General features: G+C 43.0%; 1 protein-coding gene across 4 annotated transcripts in view; it reads right to left on the minus strand.

Annotated features, from left to right (window-relative positions):
- Positions 1–491: 491 nt before the first annotated feature.
- The window catches only part of HRH1 (histamine receptor H1), a 1,870,597-nt gene continuing 1,856,885 nt past the window's right edge, over positions 492–14,203 (minus strand). For all 4 annotated transcript variants that reach the window (XM_069643929.1, XM_069643927.1, XM_069643928.1 and 1 more), the window contains one exon: positions 492–3,972. In XM_069643929.1, the coding sequence (XP_069500030.1) occupies positions 2,429–3,946 (1,518 nt within the window). In that variant the 5' untranslated portion in view covers positions 3,947–3,972 and the 3' untranslated portion in view covers positions 492–2,428. The remainder of the gene's footprint in view (positions 3,973–14,203) is intronic.

A 14,203-nucleotide genomic window follows, 5' to 3' on the forward strand; every position in this document is an offset into this window, starting at 1 on the left:
AGTTCGAAATATCATTGTGAATTTTGTTCTGCCGTTCACTTCTTGGAGAAGTCACCAACTGGAGAATTTCAAACATACATGGGCTTTGGAGCTTTTTGCTTCAAATAATGAATTGGGGACGTGTGTGTGTGTATTTGAAGTTTGAAGTTGCACACTAGATGCATTGTCTGAGATAATGTTTTTTATTATGTAAAGGGTAGACAGAAAGTGGTCAGCCAATATGTGTTTCGAACCCTAAGGTGCCTTCTCAAGGCAAGGAAAGTAGACTGAGTCTTGGAATGTGGAATGAGATATGGCCGTATCTGGATCAATGGAGTCAACTCCAATTCGGCTCCATTGATCCAGATACGCTCGTACAGGCAACAGCCTTGAAATTGAGTTTTTATTGAACAACCATACGGCCATATCTCATTCCACATTCCAAGACTCAGTCTACTTTCCTTGCATTGAGAAGGAACCTTAGGGTTTGAAACATGTGTCTGCTGACCACTTTCTAGACTATCTGTCTACCCTTTGTATAATAAAAAAACACAATCTCAGACACCGCATCTAGCGTGTAAATTCTTGTAATCACAAAACTCTATGAAATCAAATCGCAGCAAGGTAACCAGGAATTTCTACTTTCTAATTATGAACGGTGTTGGGTTCACCTTTCCACACCTGTGACTTTGCACAGAATAATTAGTGATAACCAGAAAACAAATAGAGCTCAGCACAGGAGTGTTCTATACTTGAGCCCACTTTTCCCTCATCTGTGTTTGAAGTTGGCATACGTTTTCTTGCTATTTCAAGAGTTTGCTGTCCCATTTTCATGCACAGAACAAGTGATAACAAGTATTCAGAGGTACTTGCCAAAGAAGTGCTGATTAATGTAAGGCTCATCTCAGGAACCTCATATAAGTTCAACCTACCTGCTCCATGGCACGTATTTTGACATTTTAGCCAGTGGCAAAATTGACCGTATGCTCATCATCATGAATGGCGTGGTTATGATGAAAAACAATCAGTATTTGAAATAACAATATTTGTACGTATCATCTGCATCATTAAGGTTTATGAGTTACAAAATGCATACAATATTTTGTGAATACTGCATGTGGTAAACAACCCCCCATTGGAATTCTTCAAATGTTTACCACCACCCGATCCAGTAAATGTATTTAAGTCATGAGGTAATCCTAGCAGGAAAACTTCTGATCTTCTAATGAGGGCGTATGTGACTCTTGTACACATGGTTTGCACACTCTTGAAAATGCGAATCACTTTGAATCATGTCTAAGCTCTTTATCTTGGATATTTGCTGCCAGCTTTGTAATAAAGAGTTTGTTCTCAAACAGTTACGTTCAGAGAAGGGAGATAATCACGTTGCCATTTGGAGTGATAAACTTCGAAGTGACTGTTACCTCAAATATTGCTATTTGCTTCAACCATCACCTATAACATGCCAATTAACATATGGCATGCTGTCAATGCATTAACTATAGACTCACAGTCACCAAGTACCCTGATAATGCAAATATTTGCTGACTTAAAAATCATGAGGTTGCAGTGGTGCACTGGTCTACAACGATTTCCTAGTGGGCCTCTACCCAATGTGCCTCTTTTGCGTGGGTGCATTAGTCGTATGCTCCTCTTGCCCTCTCTCCCGGTCACCAAACCCTTTTCCTTCATCCTCTCCTCATCCCTGCATCCCTTCCTTAGGCAGAGAACCGCCAAGCTGTGCTTGATGGCGTTGGGCTTTCTCGAACAGCGTAATCGGGGGCCACTTTAAAACACATTTCCAAGGCCGCATTTGGATCCCAGTCCATCTCTGTTAGGTTGTATGGACTGATACGAAGCCTTGTGTTGGGCACCAGTAAGAAGCAAAAGCCAAGGAATTAATGTATAGATTGGGGTATTGCAGATTTCCTTCAAAGATATACAAAGTCCTGAAATATGTGTTTCATTTCGCCATTTTTATCAGTCCAAACTTAAATACCTATTTAAGAGCCTCAGTGAAGCATTAAGTTAAATGGGTAAATGGTGTATTCATTCACAAAACCTTTTGAGCTGGATAACTGAGTATGCTCTTCATAGAGTCCTGCTAAATTTAGTGATGGTTGTTTTCCCCCTTTTTGAACATCTAGTTTTCACTTTATTCTACTTCCCCAGCAATCTCTTTCTTTTACCCAAATATTCTCACCCACATGTAGTGTATCCAGTTCTCCAGCATGGGATTTCTGGAAGTACACCTTAAGTGGGTTCTCCCTATCATAGTTCAACACCGGGATCCTTAAACAGACATTCACAGTTTATGTATTTTAATCTACTCCATTCCAACAGAAGCACATAGTTTCCTCATTTCTCGCCATGCTGGAATGCGTGATCTCCGAAATACCTGACCGTTTCGTTAGTTCCACATGTATGGAACACACAAGGTACTGTTTATTTATGAACTGATGTGAAATATCTTCTTGAAAGTTTTTTTGAAGTTTTCATTGCAGAGAGGATAGATAAATGGGTTCAAAGTGGAATTCACATAACCCAACCAAATAGTAAACATGTGAAAGTTGTGATTGCAGCAATTTTGGCAAAAAGCTATGACCATAAATAAGACAAAGTACGGAATCCAGCACAGCATGAATGCCGCCATAATGAAGCCTAACTGCTTGGCGGCTTTCCTCTCCCTATTCACGTGTAGGCCTTGAATGTGTTGTTTGGACGTTGATCGTATAGTCTTCCAGGTGTACTTCAAATAATTGAAACTTGCTGAGCTCTTTGGTTCAGTTCTTTCCTGCGCCGCTGGAGTGCACGTAGAGTCCCTTTTTCCCAAGCCTGTCTCAGCAAAGGTGTGTTCGTCTGACGTGTCTGTCAACTCAAGCTCTTGGTTTTGTGATGCAGGGTTCGGCTCTTTTCGCCTAGCCCTTTTGACGGATACAAATTTTCTTCCTGTCTTGCTGACTCCAGGGTGTGATTGAACAATGGCGAGGGGGAAGCACCGCAGTTTCACAACCTCATCTCCCCTTCCTTTGGCCAGATCTGGAGTTTGGACACCGTCCTCCATCTGGTGATTCTCTTTCATGCCTGCCGACTGTGGAAAAGCACAAGGTACGCAGTTACCATTGTCTACATAACTAACATGCAGGGCCTCAGGATGCCCATTCCTGTCCTCCTTCTTGGTAGCAGACTGCTGTCTTTCCTGCACCCTGCTGCAGCGTACCAGTTTGGTGTCACAGACTGAGCGGAACGACCCATTGATGAGTTCTCTATGTTGGTAATGCTCCCTGACAGCCTTGTAGATTTTTGTGTAGAACCATAGCATCAATATTGATGGAATGTAGAAATTGACAATGGCTGTCAGCACTTTAAACCAGGTTACCCTGTGAAATTCAGTTTCACACACGTGTTGGGGCACCTCTCTGACTCCACCATTGGCAAACACATGCCAGCCAAGGATGGGTATGATCCAAGATAGAGATAGAATCCATGCTCCCGAAATCATCACAGAAGCCCTAGTTTTGGTTCGATACTTTAGATATTGAAGCGGTTGCTCCACTGAACGATATCGATCGATGCACAAAATGAAGAGGCTGAAAATAGAAGCTGTGCTGGCTACATAATCCATTGAAAGCCAAAAGAGACACACAGGCCGTCCCAGAATCCACTTGTCAGTTAGTAAGTACACAATGTTGAGAGGCATGACAGCGGCACCCACCATGAGATCCGCCACAGACAGACTCACAATGTACAGATTTCCTACAGTGTGAAGCTTGCGTTCCAGTTTCACCGCGTACAGGACCAGAAGGTTCATGACAACTGTGATCAGAGAAATACTGCCCAGGGCGAGACCCAATGAAGCGGAATGGACCTCGGTGGTGTTTTCCGGAGAGGTCAGGTTTGTTTTCTGCATTGTTCCTGAGAGGCCTCCTGCAGATTTAGTTGACGTTTTCAAGTCCTGAACGTTCATCTTTCCCTTCCTTTCTCTTTGGTCGTCTGTAAATGAAAATAAACAAATTTGCTTTGTTAATGAAGACTGTGCATAATAGGTGGAAACACAAAAACAGCGAAGGAACAGTTTTAGCAATTAAGGGCCACAAATCAGGCATGCCATGCAAAGTGAATATGCATGACTCGCATTTGCATGATATGGATATGAATATGAGTGGAAGTTTTCCATTGCAACTAATTATCCTGAAACAGTTGTGTTCCCTTTTCGTGCCTTGTAAAAGAACTGTAATTCCCCTACGACACTTGAAAAGTACATAGAGAATCAAAATGTGCTTGAGAGGAAGTAATTATAACCCCTTGATTGTTTTTGCATTGATTGGGATGGAAATATTGAATTTCGGTAGTAATCTGTTGACATGATTACGTGTATGCAGACAAGTCTATGGCATGCATACATCTTTTCTGATTAGAAACACACTTCACATTCAAGAAAATTCAATATGCCCTGTTTGATAGTGTCTTTTGCAATTTGATTCTTAATGATATTACCATGAATATTAGGCAGTTAAAAAATCTATATGGTCCTTGTTGTAGGAAAGAAAGTAACTGGGAAGATTTAACATAGCAATGCATGAATATGTAAAGCGAGTTCTTCAAATAACATTTTGTGAGAGGAAGTCGTAACATTCTATGCCCTCGCATTCGGAAGGCATTTCATGCTTTTAGAAGTCAAAATGTGTCCATGCTTAAAATGTTGGGGGTGAAAGTAATGTAAACCTGTTAGGTAAAAAGTAGAATTCTTCTGTCTTCTGATTATCAAGTCAGGGAAAAAAAGTGAAGACAAAGTAGCAATTGGATTGTAAAAGACCCAATCTGGCCACAGGGAATGTTGGGTAGGGTACTTTGGTAGATGTACAAGAAACATATACATTTAGTCTGCATGTTTAGGAATACTTGAGTCACAATAAATGGAACTCATATTTTAAACACTGATCAATCTGTGGAATTATTTGACTCTGTGGTACATATTTTTCTACTTATTTATTGGTTTCTGGAATGGAAAATCTACATAAAGTAATTATTATTATGTTTTTGTGTACTGGCATAAAGCATGATACGAAGCTTAATTACTATCCCCCGTTTTCCCCTCCACCTCCCTGGGCCACCCATGTTCAAAATACATCATAAGCAGGGTCACAATCAATTCCTAGTATGAAACCGGTTAAGCGCTCAGAATAAGTCTGGACACGAATGATTGCCTTAATACTTTTTCATCAAATCTATGAGAGAGGCCAATCTTCTCTAAAATCTCTCTTCTGCTCAATGGAGTGCAGCTCTTCATTTTTCCAAGAAGGTAATATGCCACACTTTGGTGGACCATATGGGCATTGTCTGCAAAATGTTTTACTTCCCTAAAGTCACAAAAACAGGTGAGTGGAAAGGAAATCCTCACCAGAGGTCAACGGGTAGCCTACTTCTTCTGCCGCCTGCAAAAGAATATATAATGGTTCATTGGAAATCTCGAGTTCCATTATTTTTCGAAACTTTGTTCAGACCTCTAATCAGAAACCTCTTAGCTGGGAACTTTCCAACAATACGTGTAACAGGATAACCCTTCCACTGCTCCTCATGGTCACTCTTACTCGGAGTCAATGCAGCTAAGTCCTTCCAGGATGTAGTACAACCTATATGTTATTTTCAACTGCGTTTCTGTGTAAAAGGCACACAATCACCACACAACGAACACAGTCATGCTTTGATCTATACTGTGCATGTATTATCATCCATTTGAAAACCTGGCTGTAATGACATCTAGAAAAACAAATATGAAAGAGTATTCTAGACAGTGAGCACATATGATAAGCTATTGGTTCCTAGCTTGGGTATAGATAAAATGGGATATCATTGTGATGTTAAATTGGTTACAAATCATTTTAAACGTTTGGGTTCAGGATATATGATTCTTTTAAAATGTTTGGACAGCAGTGCCTAACTGTCTCACTATTCAGAAGGAATCAGATTCGGCCGTACAGCACTCCAATTCTGCGTGTTCATTAAGGAATACATTTCAATTATGTTATCCTCTATGGCAGACACTGGGCATTCAGTGCATGGAACACAAGACCTCTTCACATACGCATTGCATCCTCCATCACCACTTTCAGAAAGCGCCTCATTACATACCTGTTTCCCCACATATAACCCTGCCCTCCTCCACTGCAATCACTTGTCTATCCTGATCTTCTTATCCTTTCCTGAAAACATTTTGTAACTTCTTTTATCCACTCCCACCTTTTCAAATTTTTGAGCCAGCGCCAGTGCTACACAAACATTCAAATAAAATAAAATAAAATAAATAATCACAGGGCGTTTCATTGTATATTTCAGTTTGGAATGTCTAAGGCCTCCAGAGTTACCAAATGACTGGAAAAGAGCCATATTATGGTAGAGCTACTAATGGTTTTAATGTTACTTTACTTATCAATCACAAAGCACATACACCATGTACTGTATTCAGCCTTTCAGTGACATAGCTTGTCAACAGGTTTCAGCCAAAATACCTTGAATAGCCATCTGGGATTTAATTATTTCTTGGAACATTTGAACTCACTTTGCTTTTGTCTTTCAAAGGCCCATCAAGCTAGGGACATCAACTGGCTTCAGGCAGCACCACCAGGAGCGCTCTTCCTTTCAGTTGGTCCACCTGCTTCCAAGCACACTCTCAGGTAGTCTGGTTCTCTCTGGGGAAGGGCCTCTGCATTTAGACTAATCTGAAAAGGCTTTTTAAAAGGAGAGTTCCCATCAGCTACTGCCACATGGAATCCAAATCTACTTTTCTTCTGATGAGCTTGCTTGCCTTTCTGCTTTCTCAAACCTTTTTCATCTTTCTATGTGTTTGTGTTTAAATACACAGCAAGCAGCATCATTTGAAGCCACTATTCTGGACTGCATAGGCCTGTGATAAGTTCCCTTTATTTTCTCACACACACTAGGGCCCACCTTCTTGCTTCTAGTGTCCCATTGAATTCTCTATGTCACAAGGGGATGTAAAAGTTGTGGGCTAACCCTCCCCTCAGGAATGAAGAATCACAATTGGACTGGAATATTATTTTTTGTTTACAATTCCCTAAATGGATATGTGATATTGCTGAGAAATGTATATATTCAGAGCGCCAAGACTAATTGAATCCAGAGACACCATTTATGTTTTTGTCACTGAATGCATAACATAGGTATTACAATGCGCAAATTAATTCATAAATCATACATTTCAGTAGATCATTTTTACATGCATATGATATTTTTTCTTCTGCCCAATTCGGATTTATCTTTGTCTTTCAATTTGGACAAACTGTTTTGTATGTATAACTAAAATGCTTTCCCCACTTGTACTCTCTGAATGCACATTTTTTAAATAAGCTTTTGTGATATATACATTAACTAACCTGCATTTCAATTGTATGTTGCCTGCCCCTATCAACAGACACCATCCACTGATCATGCCAAACTCTGCATTATGTCTAAAAAAAGACATACCTTTACTAGGCAGCTTATTGGAACAGTTACTTTCTTCATGAGGCCTAATGCTCTGCCAAGGTGAGAGGTTACATTCTGTGTAAGCATGTGCTCCCTTTGAAGCTGTACCTAATGGTCGACCAGGCACATACCAAAATATGCCCAAAGTGGCCTGCCACATTAGATTAAAGATATAAAACCATGAAAACCCTGTTCCTGGAATTCATTTTGATTTGATTTTTATATTTTGAAACATGCCTACTGTGATGAATTGGATTGGATTCTGCTCCGCAGGAGTACAATGATGAGTAGGGGTAAAAAATGGCCCACTCAGCCCTCACACTTTTACAAACTAAAACACAGCACACTCATAAAGGTAAAACTGGGACCGTTAAGAGATATTCCTCCTTTGCCTTTGTTGGTAATGTGGGCCAAGGGAAGGCTATGCTCGTGACACATACAACACAGTATCACAGTCCAAAATAAAGGGAATGTTCTATAAATAAATAGGGCCTCATTCCGAGATTGGAGGTAGTCATGGCGCTATTAGCGCCATGACTACCTCCAATACCAGTACTGAGTCTGCCCTCATTCAATGGGGACTTACCGGTCTATTCCGATCTTTGCGGGACCAGTAAATCCCCATTGAAAAAGCCATTTCCCATTCCCATTTCAGCCCCCATAGGGCTCAATGGGAAGGGGGAAGGCGCTAATAAGGGTACTGCAAATTGCAGTACCGTTATTAGCTCTGAAGTCCCTTAACAAGCCCGTCCATAACGCCTGATAAAACCAGGCGTTAAGGAAGGGACCTCGGAATAGGGCGCAAAGGGATTACCGGCACCGATGTCCTTAACGGTGCCCGGCATAAACTCAGGCAATGCTTTTATTTAGAGTGTTTCCTGCCACCAGCATAGGTTACTTAAGATCATCATAGTTTTGGGTACAGAGGCCCATATCTTAAACGCTGACCTCTGCACAGCAAGACTTGTTGGACTCTACAAGACTTGTTGGACTTGGCTGTCCCTGCAGCTGTCCGTTGGGCACCTTGTGACCAGTGAACCTGCTCTGGGGTCGATGGAAAAGCAGAATCTGTTTGGCAGATTACCCCTTCTGGACATGGAATAACTCTCATCCTTCTATTTATTAATTTTATTTTAATTACATACTGTGATTTGGTTACATTATAGAAACCTTACACAGATAAAACAATAAATATGCAATTCATAAAACAGTGAAACATATTACCAGTTTTACATATAAAATACAATTGCATAACTATGAACATTAAGACAAGTGTTGCTTCATATAATAAAAACGCTACTATTCATATCCAACAGCCCACCTCAGGGAAACACCTCTCAGTCAGCGATACTTAAAAGACACTTTTTTAGGGAGGCAAGATCACCACTACAAATCCAAACCTCTGGCAAGCAATCCAACAGGGCTACCGAGCACTAATGTGAACAGCACTCATTAAAGTTGCCCATAATATTTCAGGAATAACTGAAGAGGCAGAATTGACAAATCAACTAAAATACTTGATCCTTTGAGGTAGTAATGCCGGACATTTTAAAACTAAATGATACAAAGACTCTGAGCTAGTTATACAGAGACGCCAGGTAAAATCCGAAACCCCAATACGTGGACCAATCACCTCCAAGGTTGGGTAACTGTTCAATCTAAATCTCAATAATGCTGTCCTAAATACACGAGGTTGAGATTTTACAGGGTATAGTTGAGCACGTTGAGAATACACAAGGATTGATCCCATTACAGAATATTTATTTTTTTCAATCCAGTTATATGTGGTGATTGTCTGAAATCCATTGTGATGTACTGTTTACCTGAAACCAGAAAATAAGAAGTCATTTTTTGAGTATAAATGATTGACTCAACTCTATATAATAGCAAATTGAACAGTGTGCAAATTATATTATGAAGTAAAATATTTGATCTCTTTTTTTACCCAAAAAACCTTTTTTTGTGAATTTTATTCATAAATGTTATTATTATACAGCGTTTTCAGACACACATAACATTTAATTGTGTTTACAATACAAATTGGGTGTGCTGGGGATGGGTGAGTTCCACAAGGTTGTGGACTTCTGCTGTTTTCACATTTGTTAGTACAGCCAAGTGTCAGGGTTGGTTTTCTCCCCGGCACCCCACTACCTATCTGAAGAAATAGTGAATTATGAAGAAGTGAATGTGTGTTCTACGCTAAGTAGAACATAGCCATACAAGAAACATGTATTATAAAAAAAAACAGAGCTTTGCACCCTGGCCAGATGGCAATTCCTCACACCTACTGTCTTAATTAAAAACATATAGGCCCTCATTACAACTCAGGCGGTAGCCGTGCCGTTAAAAATGGCACGGCTACCGGCGGAGTTGCATTTTTTCTGGCACCCGTAAATGGGTGTAACGCTCACCTGATTCCCGCAGAGGCGCCGGTCTTGACTGGGTGAATGCCGTATCTTCAAAGGTGATGTGTAACACACGGTTGGCTCTTTGGGCTGGTCCTCTGTGCACTGTATGTCTGACTCGAAGAGTAAGATGTCTGCAGATAGAAAATATGGGATTAATGAACTGGGGTTATTGGGTGCCTCTCTCCTCTTCCCTTTCTCTTCTCCTGTAGAACCCCAAAGGTTAACGCCCTCACCTTAGGTAAGTGAACGCCGAGCTCTCCATCTGCCTCGGGGCAGGGTGCCGTAACCAGTTTCTTCACTGGATAAGGGTGCAGGCCTCTTGACCTCAGAGGACTGCTGTCCGTCGTTAACTGCACGAACGGTAAATTCTGGGCACTTCAAATGTCTTAAAAGTCTTTTGTAATGATATCTCTTGTTTTGCAAGATATGACTAGGCGATCCGGCGATGGCGGATGGCGGGCTGATGAGAGTTGAGGATCGAAACCGCGTGAGGAATAGAAACGCCTGGAAGCACGTAAGTAAGCGCTTGTAGCCTGCTTCACGATGCGCACTAACTGTCCCTTTTATCTTGCAGGTACAAGTTCGGAGCTTTAGAGAAGCTGAAGGGTGCTGGAATACCCACTGGATTCGGCGTGGGAAGGATTAATGGCACGTGAGAAATAAAGGTGTCTTTAAACACACCTTCTTTTGTCTTTCAGATGCGGGATGCAGCGCCGAAGGCCTCCGGAGCGTGCAAAGAGCTGGTAAGCTTTTGTCTTTCAGATGCCGGAATGCAGCGCGAGCCGTTGGTGACAGCCGATGGACCAGGTAAGAGATGCGCTGCCACTGAAGACCGTAGTGCTAACCTGTTCTTTCTTTATCTTTACAGGTGCTGCTGAAGACTGGATTCCAGAACTGAAGACTGGATTCCAGAATGGTAAGCCTTTGTTCCCTTAGGCCCAGGATCAGAAGCAGAAGACACGATGAGCGTTCTGCTGCAGAGAATGCAGAATAACGCAAAGCAAGATTCATCAATCGGGTGTGGTTTAAATAGCCTCCTGTAGTGATTAGGTGTCTCCTTCCACAGCCACGCCTAGGTAAGAAAAGAGTTCCTGCTTTCCAGAAGAGTTCCAGTGTTCTGAACCTAGGGAGTGGCTCCTGCCCCACCCAACAGGAAAAGTAGTCCCAAACAGAAGAGGATCAGGGGTTCAACTGGCAGGTAAGTAAGCAGCATGGTCTGCTGCAGGTAAGTCCACCCAAGCATTATGAGCCCGGCGCTTCCAGCGCTGGGACTGGGCATCTTTATGAGCCTGGTGCCACTGGCGCCAGGACAGGGTCCAAAAGGTCCCAATTGGGACTGGCTGGCACTCGGAACCGGGGTTATGGGTCTGCTTCCAAGGGAGTCGGGCAAGTCCTGATCTTTTGGAAGCAGAGATCATGACGATGGGCAAGAACCGGGTTATGCCGAGTTAGGCGGACCCGGTACTTGCCCATTTTCGGGTGCCGGAATCAAGGGTCTCCTCATCCCCATTCTGCCCCGTGGGCTGAATGGGGATGGGGATGTCAGATGCACCGGCACAACTCTGCATGTGCCGGTGCATCCGACGTGCTCTGCTCGCGGGTGCTGTTACACCCGCCAGGAAAAACCTGGCCGGTGAAAAGGTTCCCGCGAGCAGAGCCTGTAGTACGGCGGTCCGGGAAGTATGGTACCGGCATGCTTACCGGTACTGTACTTCCCAGACCGCCATGCTCTTAATGAGGGCCATAGTCCCATTAACTCTCCTAAGCACCTTGCAAAGTGAATGAATAATGATGTCTGGAAATAACTTTTCAAAACGCTGACAGTTGGACAAACATACAAATTTGGGTGAACCGAAGTTCGCAGAAAAGCTACATGAGTTGTATTCTATCCCATTTAATTGAAACATGTGTAATAATAAACCATATTTACTTGTAGTGGCAATCAAAAATCCATCCAGTGTTCACAAATATACTTTACTTCTAATGTGATTTGTAATAACTGTGTATCATTTCCTTGTAGAAAACTACAAATTTAAGTTACAAAATACACAATGTTCTCTTTCCCATGGCAGAAAACAAGGAAAAGTACAGTTAAAAGTGTAATTATTCTTTTAACAAGGCCTGCACGCATAGCATGTTTTCTCTGCATATTTGGTCTTGTTATGCTTAAAGTAATGGTTCGGTCAACATTTTTTATTGCCCCTATGGGTCGGCCATGTGTTTTTAAACCTAAGTCGCTCGATTTTAGAAAAATTTCCTATGGACCTTATCCGAGTTTTCGTCCATTAAATGCACGCGAAAACAGGCACCAGGGAGCTGCCATTTTGTGATAATCCTATCATTTCCCCCATCGCCCTGGCTGACCTGCTTTTGCGGCACTAAATCATATCCCCCGCTCCTGAGCCTGTCATCAGCAGACGCGTACCGCCCATTTCACAACGTGAAAGCACGTCTCGTGTCAACATTCGCTGCGCTTCAGCTAAATCGGTGCGAGCTAATGCCGACCGAGGAGGAGAACTGCTGCGAAAACTCAGGTTGCGTGGCCTACATTTCGGAAGACGAGCCACGACCGCAATGCATCACCGAGCTGCCAGACTGCAGGGCAGCCTGCCTCACACGATCCGTGTTGAGGATAATGATGGTGCTTATGCACGAACTTCGCGCAACTGTTCGTCCTCGTAATCCGAGTAACGAGCAAGTATACTCTGCTTGTGATGCCACTACTATTTCATGGTCTTCTACTATATCCAAAATGACATATACATATCATTGTAACGCATGAAAGTCGTTCAGTAGTGTGCAGTGTCTAGGTAGCATTTGTCCGAGCAGAATGCCATTAGTTACAAGAATTGTCATTGACAACAAACATTTATTAAAATTATCTTGGTTATTTAAAAACAGTTTGTTTCATTCCTTTTCACAGGTGGTACAGGCTGGTGGCCTATCGTTCCTTTACATGGTGGCTTCACGGGAGGCTTGGACACCGCGTTCGAAGAGTGATACCCGCCTGTTCCCTTCGTGCCATAAGAGAAACATTCCCGAGTGGCAGCAGTCAGTACAGGGGATTTTCTCTCGCTGTGCTGCAACCTGAACTGTACAATGTGTAAACTTTTGTATTTTTGTGTCATCAAAATAAGCTACAAAATAAAACACCACATATATTTTAACAACGGTTGTTTTGATTTTTTAAATCAAACAAGTGTGTCTCCATTCAAGGATGGATGTCAGACACTTGTGCTCGGAATGGGTGAAGTTCAGGTCGCTGTGAAGCGGGGTTGTCACTATCTAAGCTAACCAAATATATTATCAATAATGCATGCAATAAATAACACTTGTTCAAATTCTTTCAGTCGGTTATGTCTCTATAAAAGTCACACATATATCAATACTATCAATGAACATTGGATTATACAGGCCTTAGGTCAAGGGTCTTGACCACTATAATACAGTGTTTGAAGTGTGGGTCTGTGCTCACAAGAATCTCTGATATGTGGCATTTGTTATTGAGAGGCAACAATATACTGCAGTAGGGGTCTAATGTTAGTTGGGGATCTGCTAGGTGGCCATCATGGCGTGGTCAGTGGTCTGGCACATGAAAAGAATACCTTGCAGGGACACAGGGTCACAATGGCAGTTACTTTCCACTGGCGAGGGTGCGTGGGCAAGGACACGTTTGTGGAGATGAACGAGCCATGTGCATGGTTCAAGCCGGTTCACATGCAGGACCGTGATCTCAGAGAGTGATGTGTTACATTTATTAGCTGTTGCAAATACCTCTGGAGTTTTCCAGTCAGATTGGGAACGAAGCTGTGGGCCATGTGCCCTGTGCGCTGTACTAACGCAGTGAGGCCTGGTCACCAAAATGGAGTGGAAAGGGGGTACAAAAATGGATGCCCCGTGTCCTTTAACATCACATAAGGGCAAGGGACGGGCGCAAACGGCCAAGGTCCCGAACATCAAGTACACTTCAAAAGGTATCCCACGCCCAGGGGCCATCACTCACATGGCCTCCTCAGACCCCGTGTCTCCAGGCAGGCCTCCCCTGAGGCAGGCCGCCCCCCTGCAATCCACATAAGTGTGTCTCCATTCAGCAGTCTTCCTGTGCCTTATTTGCACGCCCCAGGCCCATCCATCCCACCGCCTCTATCAAAGGCGGTTCGCACCCGGGGATGAGCGCTGGCATGGGGGGCTGTGACGGGCGCAAACAGCCAAGGTGCCGAACAGCATGTACACTTCAAAAGGTATCCCACGCCCAGGGGCCATCGCTCACATGGCCTCCTCAGACCCCGTGTCTCCAGGCAGGCCTCCCCTGGGGCAGGCCGCCCCCCTGC

This window comes from Ambystoma mexicanum, chromosome 2p, assembly GCF_040938575.1.
Source record: "Ambystoma mexicanum isolate Mex_15411 chromosome 2p, UKY_AmexF1_1, whole genome shotgun sequence".
NCBI lineage: Eukaryota > Metazoa > Chordata > Amphibia > Caudata > Ambystomatidae > Ambystoma > Ambystoma mexicanum.